The following is a 19234-nucleotide window of genomic DNA, read 5'->3' on the forward strand; positions in this document are numbered from 1 at the left end:
TAAAAAAATTTATTGCAGTATTTGCTCCTCCACACATGCTTGTCCCGCTGTGGGGTTTAGAGACCCAAATCCTGACCCAATACATCAAAATCTACATTTACAAAACAAAACCTCCCTTCCATGTAGGCAACAGATACTGCATGCTCTGCTTTCGACTGAATAAATTATGTCCAGGAGACTCCATTTTACAGCATGAGGAAACAAAATGAGTAAAACAAAGCAGAGGAGATGTTTAAAAGTTTATTTCCCTGGAAACTGAGCTAAGCTAAAGAAATCCATCCGGTCTAGGTTAAACTCCAAGGTCACTTTATTAAGAACATCAACAGACTAATTTCCAACATTCACTTTAGGTTTATTTCTTTAAACAGATTTTTTATTTTTTTTTTGCCAGCGATATAAACATTTTTCGTTTCTGTTTTTTTGTTAAACTATGATACAGTGGAGGAAAAAATTCAAACAACCAAGTTGCTGCACAACAGCGAAGGAGCTCCCAAATCTTTCTTTTCTGTTTAACTTAAAAGATGTACAGGATTCACATCTACAATTCCAAAACAGACCATGTTTAAAATCTTCTTTCCTCAATTTGACCAGTTCCACTTTGGGATCTTAAAATTGGTGAGCCTGTAGAACTCTTTTCTCTCCAACTAAGAGTTTACAAAATGTTGAATCCTGATGAAGTTTGGCTGCCGAGAGTTCATTGGGCGTAACAGTTCGAGAGTTATTACAAGTTTAATTAGCTGGAAGTTCCTTCCTTGGCTGCATACAGTGAACGTAAAGTCTGCACTACTTTGTTGGTCAGTTTGTGTGCACTTGTCAAGGCAATTTTCTTGTAAATAATGTCAGACTCCTTTATATTGTCCACCCAAGGCACCAATTTACGTCCGTCTCGTTTCTTGGCCTCCGCCCAGGTGCCCGAGTAGGAGCCGGCCATCCAGCGAATGCTGTAGCCTGTGCTTGTTTTCTGAATAACACGTGCTATCTGCGGCCGATCTTTGTACTTGGGACAGCAGATAGCGATGACGTCCTTAGCTTCTACCTTTTCGTTCATGCGCCCGGATGCCTCTGCAGAATCTCCACCTTTTCTGGATCGCCGTGATGACTGAAAGAGAGTTAATAAATGGTGAGAGATATAAGAGATGTAATGCTGCGCTCACGTCATGTTGGAATTACTGTAAATTACAGCTGATTCTACTCTAAGCTGTTCACATTTGCAGAAATGTTCATAACATCAACAAACAAATAAACAACCCTCGCACACCTGGGTGTTCGCTGGCAGGTGCACAATGGGAAACAAAATCAACAACTGATGATGGTCTTTGATGGAAGCAATGAGAGGTTTTTTTGAAACTATTTTAGAAGCTTTCAAATACTCCAGAGTTTCCAACTTTGTCAAACTCTGTTTGATGTAAATGGTTTTTACTAAGTGGAAACTTGTTTATGGTAACAATCATATGTATAACACCATGTTTCTTTGAACACAGAGGAGTGTTCTTACCCCATGGGCCTTTTCATCCACATCACTGTCATCATCATACGAGTCAGCAGCATTATTCTTGGGGATGGAGCCTCCTAGTAGAGCAGTGATGGCTTTATTTCTTGCATTGGTGTTGGCTGAAGCTTCTCCCTCTTCATCCTCCTCGTCTGGGTCCAAGTGCTCCATGAGTACCTTAAACTATGGAGAAAACCAGAGTCAGAACATTTGAGCCAGTGGAAAAGCCACTCAAGTGCCAAATACAAAATCATTGGCTTTGGCAAGTATAAAAATGAATTACTTGACAGTGGGATTGCAAAATAATTCATTAAATGAAATGGTCAAATGACAATGTAAGAACAATAGTGCAACCCCCACTGTTTTTTAATCTGACATGACTGAAATGTGACAGGCAGAGAGGATTTCGGATTAAAAAAGTGTGGGCCCATCCCCTGACTGTTTTTTGACTTGGGAAAATCAGTATATTTCTTAATTCAATCATCATTTGCAAGAAGCTAATTTTGGACCCGGCCCGCAAATGCTCAACAACGTTTTAAATGGGGCAAATTTAAAAATGAAGAAAATGTGAATGCTTACATCTAAATACTGTCTGACGATCCTCCTCTTGACATCGTAAGTAATATCTGCACTGGACTGGTTGTTCGTCAGGTAGTCAAGTGTCTGGCATGGGTTGAAATGCACATTGGCCTTCCTGTTTACAGCCTTGTCATAAACTTTTGCAGATTCTGTAGGCGAGTACTTCAGAATTTTACTGTAGGAAGAGAGACAGATGCAAGAATTCAATATAAAGCCTGTGTACATTGGCATGCAACTATGTGATCTGCTTAAAGTGATAGTTCACCCCCCCAAAAAAACGGAAAAATATATGTCATCATTTACTCACCCTTAAGTGGTTCCAAATCCATATGACTTACAATCCTCCGTGGAACACACATGGAGATATTAGGAAAAATGTTCAATCTCAGTCACCATTCACTTTCATTGCATCTATTGTTCATACAATGAAAGTGAATGGTGACTGAGGCTAAAATTCTGCCTATCATCTACTTTTGTGTATCTCTCACGGGTCTGGAACAACACGAGGGTGAGTAAATGATGAGAGATTTTTTTTTTTTTTTTTTGAGCTATCACTTTAAAATAATAGTTTAAAATAAAAACACAATGAAGAATAAAGCCGATCAACAGCTGGTGGAGATTGATAAGAAATACACGGGATTCATTCATGTAAGTGGATTTGAACAACTGATGACTGTTTGTCATGCATGACGATTAGGTATTGGAATTTTAAGAATTTAAAGTGATAGTTCACCCAAAAATGAAAATTCTCTCATCATTTACTCACCCTCATACAGTACCAGATGTGTATGAATTATTTCTTCTGCAGAACACAAACAAAGATTTTTAGAAGTATATCTCAGCTCTGTAGGTCCAAACAATGCAAGTGAATGGTGGCCAGAAATTTGAAGATAAAAAAAGCACATAAAGGCAGGAAAAAAAAATGATGCATAAGACTCCAGTGGTTAAATCCATGTCTTGAGAAGAAATATGTTAGAAACATATAATATTTAAGTCCTTTTTACTAGAAATGTGCACTTTCACATCCACATTCTTCTTTTGTTTCTGCCAATTCGCATTCTTCATGCATATCGCCACCTACTGGGCAGGGAGGAGAATTTGTAGTAAAAAAAGGACATAAAAATGTATCTGTTTCTCACCCACACCTATCATCTCACTTCTGAAGACATGGATTTAACCACTGGAATCTTATTGATTACTTATATGCTGCATTTATGTACCTTCTTAAGCTTCAAAGCTTTAGGTACACAATCACTTGCATTGAATGGACCAACAGACTGGAAATATTTTTTAAAAATGTTTTGTTTGTGTTCAGCAGAAGAAAGTCATACACATCTGGATGGCATAAAGGTGAGTAAATGATTAAAGAATTTTCATTTTTGGGTGAACTTTTTTTTTTTAAGGACCAGAATGCATTTGGATAAGTGGTCATAGCTCACCTATCAGAAAAGCCGTAGAGGTTCTTAAGGTGCTGCTTGAGCATCAGGAGAAGCAGGATGCCCTGAGAGGCGTTAGAAAAGTCCAGCAAAGGTTCAGGGTTGTCAGGAAGACGCTGCATCACCTTGTCCACATCCTCCAAGTCCAGGTCTGAATCAGAGTCTGAGTCCACGACAGCAGCTCGCTTGGATTTCTTGGGCCGCCGTATGACATCATCACAACTATCACTATCACTGCTGCTTTCCCTGCTACTGTCTTCATCATCTTCCTCAGAGCCATATTTTTTTGCTCTCTTTTTCTTCTTTTCCCATTGTCTCGGCTCTTTTAGCAAAGACTACAATGCAAGGAAAGGCTGTTAGAAAACTGGACATTTGGTTTGAGTAGGTATACGTGTAGAGCGGGGTCCAAAATGATCACTCTAACCAAAATTAACACTTGTGCCAAATGCATAAAACTGTCTACTTAACATCTGTTATGATTTGTGCAACGACTTTTTATAGTTTCATCTAGGATGCTGTTTTTCTCCTGAACTCCATGTTGCAACACATAGGCTATGTGGAAAATTCCACTCATTAAACCCACAAAACAGAAATATGAGCAATATCATGATGAGTCTTCACATTTTTTTTGTGTGACAAGTGCAGTTTTACAGAGACGCCTGACCCATCTCGTATATGATATGCAAGGAAAAAACAGCTAAATAAAACTAAATACAGATACAGTTAAAAAAAAAAAAATATTAGCAGTAAAAGTTTTCAATTCACCCTCCATTAGCAGGTGTTGCAAAAAGTGACTTTTGGACCCTGTGTTAGTGTAAAGAGAAAACGAGTAGGAAAGGTTGAGAGAGGAAGGAGAACTGAAGTGAGATGATAGAAGCTGATTCAGCAGGCGTCACACCTCTTTAAAGGACTGCAGCAGGTTGCTGCCAGACACTGACAGCGTGATGTCTACATGATGCATAATGAACAGCGGCTCCTCCTGACTCTGAAAGGGGAAGCAGGCGAGATTGTCTGCGACGTACAAGAGCATGTTCACATCCGATTTCTGCATGGGAACAAAATAAATCAGCATTGTCAGAGATCTCCAAAACACACGCTACTTCACAGAATAAATATTAAATGTAAAAGCATGAACCGATGCTACTATAAACAGGATCGTTGTAAACGTGTGTTTCTTTGCATATTTAAAAACAACCCTCAACCATGGTGAAATAACACACAGCCTCGAGTGGCTTGTTAAAAAAAAAACATTTCACTAACCGCACTGTCGTCAAACAAGTTGAGCAGCGAGATGAGGAAAGCCCTGCGGTGTTGCCTGTTTCCACGCACCATGGTGTAGAGGTGCGAACAAAGAGCTGCATTGGACTCATCCTGCCGGAACCCCCTGATGACAGAGTCCTGGGAACCCATGATGGCCTGCTGCACCTGATAGGACATCTTCATCCCTGCCACAGCTTTCATCTGTTTGAATTCATCACACAAATACCCATTACTCATCACATTCATCGCATATTCATTATTAGTTTTGTTGGGAATCGAGAATTTGGTCTTATTTAAAGCCGGTTACATAAAAAAAATAAAAATACATTACAGAACCCAAATAATATGCATTCCAATTGGAACCAGATTTATTAAAGGGATAGTTCACCCAAAAATAAGATTCTCTCATCATTTACTCACCCTCATGCCATCCCAGATGTGTATGACTTTCTTTCTTTAGCTGAACACAAACAAAGATTTTTAGAAAAATATCTCAGCTCTGTTGGTCCTTTCAATTCAAGTATATTGTGGCCAAAAATGTGAAGGTCCAAAGCACAGATAAAAGCAGCATAAAATTAATCCATATGACTCCAGTGGTTAAATCCCAATCTTCAAAAGCTATATAATAGGTGTGGATAAGAAACAGATCAATATTTAAGTCCTTTTTTAACAATAAATTTCCACACTTTCAGATATGAAAGTGGAAGTAAACAGGCGCCACATGTGACTTTCAGATGTGAAAGAGAAAATGGAAATTTATAGTAAAAAAAGGACTTAAATATCGACCTGTTTCTCCTCCACACCTATCATATTGCTTTCTAAGATATGGATTTAACCACTAGTCATACAGATTACTTTTATGCTGCTTTTAGGACCTTCAGATTTCTGGCCACCATTCACTTGCATTGAAAGGACCAAAAAAAGCTGAGATATTCTTCTAAAAATCTTCATTTGTGTTCAGCAGAAGAAAGTAAGTCATACACATCTGGGATGGCATGAGGGTGAGTAAATGATGAGAGAATGTTCATTTTTGGGTGAACTATCACTTTAAATTCCTTACAATTCCAATACCTAATCATCATGCGCTCAGATCCACTTACATGAATGAATCCTGTGTATTTCTTATCAATCTCCACCAGCTGTTGATCGGCTTTATTCCTCATTGTGGGTTCAGAGTCGGTTCCCATGGCGATAAGATATGGAACACACTGATGGAGAACAAGGAAACGAAACTTAAAACACTTTCAGACTGGGATTGACAAAGTTTTCTGAAGATTTGAGCAGGGGGTACGCACCTGTACAGGGTGAATGAGGCCTTGGTTGAGAGTCAGGGCGATTACATTTAGGGCAAAGTGCCGTACGCTGGACTGCGTGTGGAAAAAGGACTCTAGCACCTGCTTGAGGTAGAGCTGCATGATAGAACTACTCATGCCAGAAGAGATATCACCCATCTCCTTCAGGTCCTCCTGCTTGGCCAACTTCTTCCCTGCAGAAATCATAGAAATAGAATAAACAGTTAAGAAAGGCAAATCAGCATGAAACAGAAGTACCCGAAAAGAGACAGGGCTTAGCAGACCAGATGTTGCATCTAATCAGTCAGATAGGACTGGTCTACATTAATTTTTTTCCTGCAAAAAAGATACATAAAACTAAGGATGTCGATTTAACGTGTTAATTCAGTGCGATTAATTATATATAAAAAAACACATTAAAAATGCAATTAATTGTGTCCTTTGACCGTAATATAAAATAATCCTACCACTGAAGAAATTCAAGCTTGAAGCACCACCTGTTTTATATATATATATGATAAATTGTGATTAATTAAACAGCACATAATGTAATTTGTGACTGAAAATTTGAATCGATTGACAACCCTACATTAAACATCTGTGGTGCTATCAAATCATTCCTGTTTGTTTAAACAGCCCGTACAGCCTGAAAACGCAACATTGGCTCATCCAATGGTGTAAGCTTGGGGTGTGATTATCTGTTTGTGCAAACAATGGAAGACAGGGGAAGTTCTCTTGAATCTGTCCAAAAACAGTGATAATTTTTGCAATTACATTTGGTGGTGCAGAAATTACACACTTCAGCTTTAATGAGATTTCAATGCGGCTTTCAGAGTCTTCAAGCGCCCCCTAGAGGAAGACAATCTTTTATTTCATAGGAAACCGTTATTAGCCAGCACTATTTATTACCCAATAACAGAGACATGACAAGCAGGTGAGTTTGGCTGAAACTGATAGACACTCACACTCCCTATCAGCTTCCTGCATGCGTGAGTCCTCCTCCTGCAGGTAGGTCTGCAGGTTCTTCAGCACCTGGATCTTCAGGTTCACAGTTGTCTTACTGTCTGCCAGGAGGCCATTGTAGAGGTTTTTCACATCTGAATTAAACATCAGTTCTGGGTGCTGGATGAACAGGAACCCTGGAGCACCAATAGATTACAGATTTGTTCAGTTTGAGTGAAGCCAAAGGTGATGACTAGCAGTTCAGTGAGAGCAGCAGATATTTACCTATACCAATGATGGCTTTGGTCTGCACCTCCTCATCCTCATTCTTAGTGAAATACAGCAGCAGCTCCAGCACTTTGTCCTTTATGATCACCTGAGAGTGGAAGAAACAACATAACAGACAAGTGGATATAAAGACCTTGATCCTGGTAAAACAATACAACATAGTCCCATTAATCTATTATAAACAGATGTCAACTTTTTGTATCATATAAAAAACATCTAAGTTCACCCTAAAATGGAAAGATGTCTTGATTTACTAAAGAACACTGTTGATCTCATATGACTTTCTTCCATTAAGCAAAAAGTTTATGCTGCTCTTTTGCATTCAATAAAAGTGAATAAAGATGCTGTCAAGCTCCCAAAATGAAATAAAAGCACCATGACAGTACAATAAAAAAGTCCATATGACTCATGCGTTACATCCCATGTCTCCTGAAGTCATACGATAGCTTCATTTTAGGAACAGAGCAAACCTATAATTTGCTGAAAATCTTCCCCTCCTCCATAGTTTTCAAATCTCATTAGCATCTATTCAAATATGGTGCAATAAGCATGAACATTCTGCCTAACATCTACTTTTGTGTTCCACCACAGTAGAAAGAAAACCAAACAAAATTTAGACCAACATGAGAATGAGCAAATGATAAAAGAATGTTTATGTTTGGGTGAACCTTTCCTTTAAAGGGGACCTATTATGCAAAATTCACTTTTACATGGTGTTTGAACATAAATGTGAGTCGGCAGTGTGTGCACACAACCACCCTACAATGTTAAAAGTCCACTCACTCCTCTTTCTTATATTTCTATTAATCAAAAACAGTGTCTGGTTGACAAAATGACTGGTTTTTGTATCCGCTCTAAAGTGACGTCACTTTAGAGCAGGCCACGCCCACGACTGGTGACAGACTCCATCCTATTATCATAGATCCTCCCCTGAGTGATCGACACACAGTCTGCCATTTTTTTCCGCGCTGGAGCAGCTACATTGAGAAGAATTATGTCTCAACTTCGTAAGCGTCATAAGTGTTCTGTTGTTGGCTGTAAAAGTAAACATAAGAGTCTTCATGTACTCCCGGCATCAGAGCCACTGAAGACGCAGTGGACAAGTTTTGTTTTTGAAGAAAATGTGCCCCAAAACATACCAAAATTTGTGTATGTTTGTGCAAATAATTTTACACCGGACTGCTTTGTGAATGAGGGTCAAAATAAAGCAGGATTTTCAAAAAATTTGACTCTCAAGCATGGATCAGTACCAACTGTTCGTGTTCCAGCTTTATATCCTGAAGATGTAAGTATCGCACTTTATATTTTGTGAATGATTGCAAATCGCCTTTCCGAATGTGTTTGTTAGCTGATTCCACGGCTAATGCAGCTAAAGTTACCTTTGTCTCTGATTGTATTCACGGAGACCAGAGCTATGTCGTTATAGCTTGTTTGCACATGACGTCACGTCACTGCGTTGCTGTGCCGTGAAATGCAGATGGAGGGCAGGAAGTGATTTTCTACATAAGAAGCACTATCACAAACTCAAAATGCCTATGTTTTGCGTCGTTTACATTTGCTCATACATATATGGCTGAACTCCGGTATTTACGGTGTCAGTCATATTGTTTCTGATTTGTTGTTGCTATAGTATCCAAAGCACCAGCTGTAAAGACACAGCCCTCTTCCGGAAAGGGGGCAGGGAGCAGCAGCTCATTTGCATTTAAAGAGACACACACGAAAACAGCGTGTTTTTGATTCCACCCAAAAAGAGGCATTTACAATATGGATATAATAAATGATCCGTGGGGTATTTTGAGCTGAAACTTCACAGACACATTCTGGGGACACCTGAGACTTATATTACATCTTGTAAAAAGGGGCATAATAGGTCTCCTTTAAATAAATTGCTAGGAAACAGAACTATTGTAATTTCGTGCATCAAACCTTATTTGTGCCTTTGAACTCCTCTTGGTCAAAATCGAAATGTCTGCACAGGGCACCCACAGTAAAAAGTGACCTCAGAAGCGCAGGTTTATTAGAAGCCAGCACAGTGCTGTTTGAGTCTTCTTGATGTTGCATCTTCAGTTTGTTCAGTGCCCCTACACATTGAAGAGGAAAAATAACATTATGTATGTGTAAAGAAGGATCTTAGATGAGGATCACAGAAGAAATATTCACAGAAGACAACATTTCTGAAGAGTTACTAATACATATGTTTTAGGGATGCAATGATATTATGTATAATTACATAGGCATTATTATTAACTTATGAATAGTTAAAATAATTATTATATATTAATTTATTTTAATGATTAAAATGTAAACATTTGTAATGATTTTATATATAAAAAAATATATAATAATTTAATTATCAGCATCAACTTAATCCAATATTGGAAGCAAATAATATCAGGTTTTATTTAGTGATTTATTTTTTAATTAATTTTTCAAGTTCAAAGAGCATAATCATTTTAAAACTTTCAAAGTCCTACAGAGTCATCAATCTTTTCTAGCGTATGGTTTTAAAGTTGACAGCGGATTTCAGCATGTAAAATTAAGAAAATTAAGATAACTTTAATGTGAATGCTGTAAAAAAACAAAAACAAAAAACAAAAACAGGAAAAACAATGTGAAATGTGAAGCTTATAATTTTATAAAAGCTCTTACATTAATACTTGTTAAAACTCATGTATTATGTAAGCTATAATGTTGTTTAAATCATCATTTTAGGGTTTGTTGACATTACATTGTCATGGCAACAAAGTTGTAAAATTGTCTAACTTTACACAGAAAAGTTAATAAGTGATTTTATCACACTACAATCATGTTAACATGCATATTGTTTATGTCTTGTGACTATACTTTTGAAATAGTGAGTATTTTAACGTTTACAGATTGGCCTCATTTACTTCCATTGTAAGTGTCTCACTGTAACACATATTTTTGCTTTTTTTAAAGGAGGGACGAGTCAAAATACATTTTTGTTAATCAATATTATGCCACAAATGCTGTTGATTGAGCTTAACTTGTATTGAACCCGGAATATTCCTTTAACATAATCAGTATTAGCCAAAATGTCTATATTGTTGCTTAGACTTAAATTAAATCTACTGACCGTAGTATCTGTTAAAACAAGCCCAGACGAACTTGTAGTTATGGGTGACCTTGTTGACCACTGCACCGAGACAGCTCACACAGTGCTGCACAACCTGTGGAATACAAGACAGACAGCACCATGAAGCTCTTAGTGTACAAACCACTGGACATCAGAGCTGGTGATTCTCAGAGTTCAACTGACCGTCATGCCGTATTTGATGATAAGTTTCATTAGGTCTTCTTCAATAGTGGTGAGAAAGTTTTCACTCGGATGGTCCATCAGAGGAACAACAAGTTCCAGGATTTTAGCCACATTACAGATCACCATGAAATCACTCTGAGTCTAAATAAAAACACACAAAGGACAGTTTTCAACCAACAGGACCACTGAAAGCCCTGGAACCATAAGCACATTCACTCACTGGCCACTAGATGACAGTATGACACCATTTAATGGAATACATCCTGATTTGATCTTAGCTCCACCCCCTTTGGTAGCAGTTGCTCACTCAGACTTTACAGGCTTTACAGATCGTCCAATAGAATGAATCTGATGCATCCATTAAGAGCAATATTACCAGAAAATCTTTCAATAAGTAGTTAAAATGTCATGAAATTTTTCTTTAAAAGGACTTCCATAGACTTGCATTCGAAAAGAGCAAAAGCTTATCTGATCATTTTGCTGACAATAACAGTTGTCAGATTGTCAGTTACTGGCTAGTTACCTTTTTGTAACTGACCAGTAACTGGTCAAACTTACCAGATTGTCAGGGAATGGTCAGTTACCTTTTTAAGGCTGGACTTAGCGAAGGGTCAGTTTCCCTTTAGCATACTTACGTTACACTTGGTGGTCAGGTAGGGCTGCATAGTCATGGCGTGTTTCACCATCAGCTGCGGTCGGATCTTACTGAACAGGTACAGTGTGGTGATCGAGGCCACCAGGCGATTTGACGTCACTCCCTTACTTTCACAGTCTGCAGAGCAACAAGACAGAGCTCACCAGATGCCCAGCAAATACAAAAGTGTTGTTTCATGATCAAGCAAATTAATTCCATTAAAGTGCTTACCAGCGAGAGACTCCTCGTATTTGACAATGTGCTCCACTAGACTGTCCACCAACTGAGCACAAGCCTTCCTGGCGGGTTTGTACGAGGCGTCCTCCTCTGATTTCAGCAACTGGAAACAACATAGATTAAATCATGAGTTAAAGGGGCTTTCACACATACAGCGACTTCCAGCAACAAAGCAACTGCAGGTGGCAGATTTTCGGCGACATGAGCAACAAAGATTGTTGTTGAGGAGAATTCAAATTAAATAGTACAACTGTGTAAATGGAATATTCTGGGTTCAATACAGGTTAAGATCAATCAACAGCATTTGTGGCATAACATTGATTACCACAAAAATAAATTTTTACTTGCCCCTCCCTTTCTTTAAAAAAATAAATAAATCTGGGTTACAGTGAGACACTTACAGTTGAAGTGAATGGGGCCAGTCTGTAAACATTTCAAAAGTATAGCCACAAGACATAAACGATGTGTTAACATGATATTAGTGTGATTAAATCACTTACTAACCTTTTCTGTGTAAAGTTCTAGCATATTTTTCAACTTTGTTGCCATGATGATGTAATATCAACAAACCCTAAAATGACTTTACAGCTCAAATACTCAAATTTTAGTGTTTTTAAAATAAAATGATAAGCTTCACATTTCTGCCTTTAAACCCTCCAACAAATTGGCCCCATTCACTTCCATTTTAAGTGCCTCTCTTTAACATCGATTTTTGCTTCTTTTTTTTAAGAAAATGAGGGATGAGCTGAAATTAGTTTTTGTGGTAATAAACATGATGCCACAAATGCTGTCGATTGAGCCTAACTTGTATTGAACCCGGAATATTCCTTAGAGAACATTCTAGTGATAATTTCTTATTGATTTCAAAGTGGAAATTTTGCTATTTTAAAAACTAATGGCAGGTAAAGTTGTAGGACAATGTGTCCCATGTCACAAAAATGTTGTAATTGTTATTAAGTGTGTGTGTTATATATGGAGTATTGAGATGACCAATCAATAGCGTCCATGAACCGTAAAGATGGAAACTCACGTTCTGAAGTAGCTGCTCAAACCAGTCGTAACCAGAATCCTTGCATGCAGACACCTGAGAGAGACATTACGTGACCTTTTAGAGCACGTCATTAGGTCAGATGGATTCTACCCTCTACATTTCTACATCCTTACCACATCTGTGATGTTGAGAATCTTGCGAGTCATGGCCTCTTTATCATGATTAGGTGTTGGTGTGAACCACAGCTTCTGAAATGTCTCATTCACCAATTTCTGTAAAAGAGATATAATAAAAAAGCGTTCTAATAAACCAGCACAATAAAGCTTAGAATCAAATAAATTAAAGCATGATGTTTTTTTGTGGGATTAAAAACTAAATTAGACCCCTGTTTTAGAAAGTAAATTAGATGCGATTCCTAAAATACAGAAGTTAAAAAAAAATTACTCGCCTTGATGCCTTCCTCATCATTGACTCTCCTGATCATCTTTACACACATCTCTGTGACCTTGTTGAAGGTGGGCTGCTCCAGACAAATGTCTCGAAGGATTTTAATAACCCTTTTCCTAACACTGATGCCCGTGTCCTGAAGAAAACAGGTTTGTTAGCACAATTCAGCCAAATTGTAGCTAATAAACAACACTTGTTTCAATTAAGAGGCAAAGGATCACAGAAAGTTTTACTTAAAACAAACTTTCCTATTCAAAATTAGAAAGTAGAGAGCAGTGTTGGGTAAGATGCTTAAAAATAGTAATCCACTACAAATTACTGTAGTTCTCTAAAAAATGTAATCAGATTACTTTACTAATTACTTCATTGGAAAAGTAATCACATTACTAATTTCTTTATTTTTAAGTTACTTTCTAAAATACTTTTCTGCTCAACAAATTAATGTCTATATTTCTTGTTCATTGTTACACACAAGTCATACACACCGCACCTCACATTTCTCCTTCACAATGACCATAATTCATGTATTCTAAATAAATAATATATAAGAAATAAGCATAACTCTATAATGTACTTAAAAGTAATTACATTAATTGAAAGTCAGTAACTATAATCTGATTACAAGAATTTAAAATGTTATGTTACACTACTTTTGTGACTAAAAAGACATTAGATTACAGTAACTAATTACACTCAACACTGGTAGAGTGTAACTATTTTTTCACACACTGTTCTGACAACAGTGAGAATATTAACTTTATTACTGAATGCTTTAAAATCTTTCTGTTTAGCTGAATCTCTAATTCTATAAACTGTGACTGTGCACATGCTACAGATAAGACTATGCTGACACTTATGTTGTCATATAACAACAGCTAGGTGTGTGTGCAAAGAGGAGGCACAAACCAGGATCCGCTCGATCAGCATGTCATAGTACTGTTCGGTTAGCTGTGGGCGACTCAGTACAAACCGGCCTAGCAGCTCCACTGCAGCTTCTCTCACACTGGTGGAATTATCCATCAGACGGCCGTGAACACCCCGCTGCATGTCCAGCTGCACACAGACAACACTGTTATAATACTTCACTCCGGTGCATTTACGCCAACAAGTTTAAAAAATGGGTCCCACTTTATATTTGGTTTCTTTAACTACAATATACTAAAATTAAATTACATACAATACAATGTACTTGTGTAACTGCATGTTGTTCTTCAAAATTCTCACAAGATTCACATTTTCTGCTACTGAGGTTGAGGTACGAGTAGGTTTAGGAGTAGGGTTAAGGTTAGGGTTTAGGGTAAGGTTTGGATTAAGTTTAGGGTTAACAGTATAACTACAGATGTAATTAAATGCAGGTACTATAAATGTAAGTAAAATGCAACATGTATGTACATAATAAGTACATTGTATCAAATGCTTAAGTACATAGCAGTTAAAGACACCTAATATAAAGTGGGTCCCAAAAATGTAAATGAGAACACTAAAAGAGACAGATTTCTTTAAATGATTGAGAAACTGTGTTCACCCTAGCGAGAATGCTTGGATCCACTGCGACCACTTCTGAAAGACACTTCATCGCTTTTGTTCTGACTGCGATGGCACTTTCCCCTAGAACTCTCAAGATCTAAAGACAAACCCAGGGACATGTTATAATCACTGTATAAGTACTTCTGTATAAGAACAGTAAAATATTAAGAGCTGTGATGAACTCTGACCTGTGTGAGATAAATATCAAAGCTCTGTGCAAACGGCCTCATGGAGGCCAGATATCGCACAATAAGACACGAGTCCTCATAGTCCACAGTATCAGAATTTGCTCTGTGGAAAAACAAACAGGCGTCAAAATAACACCAAATATAAGATGTGAATACACACAAGCAGTTACAAAATTAGAAAGTCATGGTAAATAACAAAGTTGCTGAAAGTGAAACAAAATCTGCTGATGTTTGTACCTCAGACTGCTGAACTTTGATGGTGTGGTCTTGATAACAGACCGGAGGAACTTCTTGCGTGCTTCGGCTTTCTGCAAGATCTCACTGGTGGTCTCAACGTCCTTGGCGTAGTGCGGCCCGTCAGATGAGTCATCGTCCCTCTGTGATTTTATGGCTTTCTCCGTCTCCGTGCTGGTGTCTCTGAACCATTGCGCAATGTAGAACTTTCGTGCAAACTGTTGAGGGTGAAGACATCACAAGTACACAGACATTTAAAATATGAGATTTCCCATACTGCTTTTTTGATTTACAACTTAAGCCCAAAGTATAATTTGGATATAATTCTTTGTGACAGCAACGGCTAAAATGTGAGTGCTGTGACCTTGTGGACTCACTAATTAGTGCAAATAATTCCAGACGCATGCGCATACTGCGCGTTCATAGACACGTGATTCGGAAAATCGGGCTGCGTGCGTTCAATGCTCAACCACTCTGTTGATGATGAAATTTGTGTTACGCATGCTGTATGCAAATGGTCATCATTCGCATCGGACCAAAGTATATTTTGGGCTTTAAAGTCTTTAAATATTCACAGGCACTATGAAGTAGAGATAGACCCTTATGTCAGCTAGGCTTATTCAATGGCCGATATTTGGCCATTCTGAGATTATAAGTAAACTCATTTTCTGCTGAAATTATTTAATAAAATGCAAGCAAATATTGGGTAAAATAAATTTATTTAATTTACGCAATATATCTGCATTATATCATACATCTGGCACCCTACATTCTAACTATTGGCATCGGCCAGTGCAAAACTCATCTTGCGTCTGTCCACTACATTTCAAACCACGTGTGACAGATGTTCTGAAGTGGTACTTTTTTGTTAGTCACTAAATTCTTTGGGTTCTCACCAACAGAGATGGATCAGTCTCCACATTCTCATCCAGGTAATTCAACAGAGCCTTCTGCAGCTGCTGAACCTCATCACTACCAGAGCTCTGTCAAACACAAAATGAAGTATTAATATCAGTTTCATTCAGCACTAGGAGAGATTTAGCCAGGCAACACAGATTGAAACAGATGGCAGAGTCTGCTGTTACCTCTCCAAGAATGCGGTCTATAGAGCATTGGTCCATTTTGCTGGTAACTGCATCCTTGCGAAGACGGGCAGCCACTGTGCCCAAATAATCCAAAGACGCCACTCTCAGAGCCATCTCTGTCTGTTTATTACTGAACTGGTGAACCTATGAAAAGGAACAGGAAAGTCAGAGTTTTAATCACTGGTAAATAATCTTTCTAAACTAAACTGCAAATATTTGCCTTCAAATATCAAGCTGAAACTCACCAGTAACCTTCCTAGAAGGCTCAATAGCAGTTCGGCAGCTGGCCAATCAGGTTTATTAACCGTGGACAGAAGGTCCTGGATAAAGTTCTCAAACAGTGGCCTGTAGTCATCCTCACCCTGCTTACTGCCACACCTTAAAAAAGATACAAAATAAAAATAAAAATCATTAAGTAAAACCATAATAATTAATTCAAGTCAGGTAAAGAGAGACATAATTTACTGATCTCCACAGTGCATTGTGCAAAATAAAAAAAATCCTATATAAAAGTGTTATGGTGTGTGGCTAGAATAGTAGGGGCTGAGTTTTCTGTGTTGCGTTTTAAGAACAGAGATCTTACTTTTTGAGAAAAACGGAGAGGAAGTTTTGTGCTGTTCTCATTGCAGTTTCATAGGAGTTTGTGATTAGAACATCCCAATCAACCTGAAATAAAGAAAATGTATATTAAACATCAGAACTTTTAAAATCACACCAAAGAATGTAAATTAACCTACATTTGTTTAGTTTTCAGACCAAATTAACTCACAAGCACATATCATGTTTGACAATCATTTCAGCAATTAGCTGAAATGTATACACACACACACACACACATATATATATATATATATATATATATATATATATATATATATAAACAATGATACATTTTTATAGTAAACTTTTTTTAGAGTAAAAATATTCTATATGATTTTATTATTTTATACATTATAAATAGCCTATAAATTAGTAACAGTTCAATTTTCAAAGGTTTTGGTGTTAATTTTAAAAGCCACATTCTACCACATTAATTTCAAAACAGAAAACCGATATGATCAGTTTTGTTCAGTCATTGTCAAAGACACTCAACTAATAAACACCATGAGTGTTCTACATCACTCCTCTGAGATACTATTATTTTTTCCTGTTATGACTGTTATCATGACAAGCATATATCTCCTATTAGATTTGCACAGATGAGTGACTTTCAAGTGAGCATGTTTGACTGATAGGCTGTGCCTGTATGCACATACTGTTTCTATGCGTGTGCAGACTGACCGCCACTCTCATTTAACATCAGCTATCCTCAGGAATTCTTTGTTGTTCATTTCATTTGTTACACCCTTTTGCACATTGATATATTTTTGTTGATGACACGGCCCCACTGATAATAGAACTGGATTGCTCATGACATCATAATCAGTGAAGCCACTGCGCCGCCATATTGCTATGCCCAAACTTTCCAATGTGTCTATTGACCTAACAGGGAATCATCTCATTTCAGCGAGCAAACATTTGTCCTGTGGAACAGGACAAACACTTCGGGTGGCTTCACCTCCTGCTGGCAGTTTAACGTTGAGTCAGTGATCCAATTCTATATATATATATCAGTGCGCGGCCTGTAAAAGCTGGCTAGATGGCTCGAAAGCCCGCGTGTCAAGTAGCACTGAGCTAGACGGACGTCTTTGGCCATTATGGTATGTCTCGGTTTTTTTCCCCCCAGTATCTCTTGACATGAGCACTACATTGTTAAGACCCATCATGTTAAAAGTAGCTCAGCTTTTGAAGTGCAGTACAGTACATCAATCTCAGTTTAAAACAATGGATTTAGGGGCAGGATAAGCATATTTACATATGGATAAGTGTTTATATTTGCAACAGTGTCAAATCTAAGGTTTTGAACCATGCTGGTAAAAGAGCAACATAAACCTTTACCTTCCTGTCATTCTCATCATCAATGTCTTTATCAGAAGGCAGATGGACCACACACTGAATGAGCTGCAGAACCAGAGCCGTCACCATCTGAATGTACATGGGCTCCCCGTCCACATCACTGCTGTTCAGTCTGAACACACAATATATTAAATCTTCTTACTCTAAAGTACCATTGACACAAATAGCAGACTAGACTGGAGCAGCTACCTGAAGTTCCTTAAATTTCTCTTGCTGGTGGGCAGTCTGGCAAGAGAGGTGAAGATCTCCTCCAGGATCAGCTGCCTGTGTTTCTCGTATCTGGAGAACACCTGGGAACCGCACAGCACAACAGTGTTAGACAGTTTGCTCAGCACAGCACTGAAAAAGCTGAAGTGAATAGGTACTTACAGCAGTCACTAATTTAATGGCACAAAGCTGCAGCTCACTCACATTCTCTACAAAGAATGGAGTGATGCCCAGAGACGAAACCTGCAAAGAGGGAGACAAAGAAGATAATAGGAATTTTGTGATTGATAGACAGAACCTGGCTATGGCCCAAATGACAGACTTAATCTGGACTTCCAGCCTTGTGGCTTTTATTTGAGTGCGTTCAGTAATTTTTAAGCCAAAGTTCCTGCAATCTATCGTGAAACTAATCAAGCGTCGCCCAGAGGCTGTCTGAAACTATAAGCGAGTTTATGAGAACGCAAACATCATGAATCTTGCAATGGAGATGCATGATTATACATGCTTTCATGTCTCATTCAGATCATCTCAGCTGCATGGACATTGTATCCACTCACAAACCCTCTATCAACACAGCTTTGGACTGGCCAGAAACAGCAAAAAACTGCTGAAGCTGCAAAGCTTATGGCAAGTCATTTTTATATGGTAAACACTGACATGACAACTAGCCATAAAAATGAGTAGTCATGCAAACCTTAGTTTGACCAATCATAGTGGATGGAGTTTGTGTGGATTCAAAGGAGGACCCACATAGTGTTGATGGTGTCACTTGGGACGGGACAATAGTTCTGAAGTTCCAGATTCTCACCTGAAGTATGGTCGTGTCAGTCATCAGTTGAATCTCCAGAAGTTCAGACAGGTTAATGATAATGTCACAAACTTTATTGTAGAGCATGACAGTAACTCTCTGCTTGTGCGTCGAGCATTTTGCTCGCTTGGCTTTCGAGCTCAGCGTTCCACCTGCAACAGAGCAAGAGTGAATATCTGCTGTGATGACATATACCACACATACATGCAAATCATAAAATACTCTTTACACTTTTCCTAACTTGTACTATCATCTTTCCAGTGTCAAATATTGTGTGAAGTACAGTGAACATAATCACAGACAATCAAAATATGTGTGACATAGTGCTGTCAATCGATTACAAATTTTAAATCA

At 38.0% G+C, this 19234-nt stretch overlaps 1 protein-coding gene across 2 annotated transcripts in view; it reads right to left on the bottom strand.

The window, feature by feature from the left end:
* Positions 1 to 227: 227 nt before the first annotated feature.
* LOC127433668 (nipped-B-like protein B) overlaps positions 228 to 19234 on the bottom strand; it is a 36416-nt gene continuing 17409 nt past the window's right edge. For both annotated transcript variants that reach the window (XM_051685759.1, XM_051685758.1), the window contains exons 18-47: positions 18881 to 19032; positions 18235 to 18315; positions 18055 to 18155; positions 17848 to 17977; positions 16493 to 16575; positions 16155 to 16287; positions 15910 to 16053; positions 15721 to 15807; positions 14828 to 15042; positions 14591 to 14693; positions 14401 to 14499; positions 13782 to 13928; positions 12877 to 13011; positions 12602 to 12700; positions 12468 to 12521; positions 11432 to 11540; positions 11202 to 11338; positions 10567 to 10707; positions 10384 to 10477; positions 9213 to 9367; positions 7284 to 7374; positions 7022 to 7195; positions 6060 to 6250; positions 5865 to 5972; positions 4765 to 4965; positions 4403 to 4549; positions 3508 to 3839; positions 2069 to 2243; positions 1496 to 1672; positions 228 to 1099 (exon numbers count right to left, since the gene is read on the bottom strand). In XM_051685759.1, coding sequence (XP_051541719.1) covers positions 734 to 1099; positions 1496 to 1672; positions 2069 to 2243; positions 3508 to 3839; positions 4403 to 4549; positions 4765 to 4965; positions 5865 to 5972; positions 6060 to 6250; positions 7022 to 7195; positions 7284 to 7374; positions 9213 to 9367; positions 10384 to 10477; positions 10567 to 10707; positions 11202 to 11338; positions 11432 to 11540; positions 12468 to 12521; positions 12602 to 12700; positions 12877 to 13011; positions 13782 to 13928; positions 14401 to 14499; positions 14591 to 14693; positions 14828 to 15042; positions 15721 to 15807; positions 15910 to 16053; positions 16155 to 16287; positions 16493 to 16575; positions 17848 to 17977; positions 18055 to 18155; positions 18235 to 18315; positions 18881 to 19032 — 4361 coding nt within the window. In that variant the 3' untranslated portion in view covers positions 228 to 733. The remainder of the gene's footprint in view (positions 1100 to 1495; positions 1673 to 2068; positions 2244 to 3507; positions 3840 to 4402; positions 4550 to 4764; positions 4966 to 5864; positions 5973 to 6059; positions 6251 to 7021; positions 7196 to 7283; positions 7375 to 9212; positions 9368 to 10383; positions 10478 to 10566; positions 10708 to 11201; positions 11339 to 11431; positions 11541 to 12467; positions 12522 to 12601; positions 12701 to 12876; positions 13012 to 13781; positions 13929 to 14400; positions 14500 to 14590; positions 14694 to 14827; positions 15043 to 15720; positions 15808 to 15909; positions 16054 to 16154; positions 16288 to 16492; positions 16576 to 17847; positions 17978 to 18054; positions 18156 to 18234; positions 18316 to 18880; positions 19033 to 19234) is intronic.

Source organism: Myxocyprinus asiaticus, chromosome 43, assembly GCF_019703515.2.
Source record: "Myxocyprinus asiaticus isolate MX2 ecotype Aquarium Trade chromosome 43, UBuf_Myxa_2, whole genome shotgun sequence".
Taxonomy (NCBI): Eukaryota; Metazoa; Chordata; class Actinopteri; order Cypriniformes; family Catostomidae; genus Myxocyprinus; species Myxocyprinus asiaticus.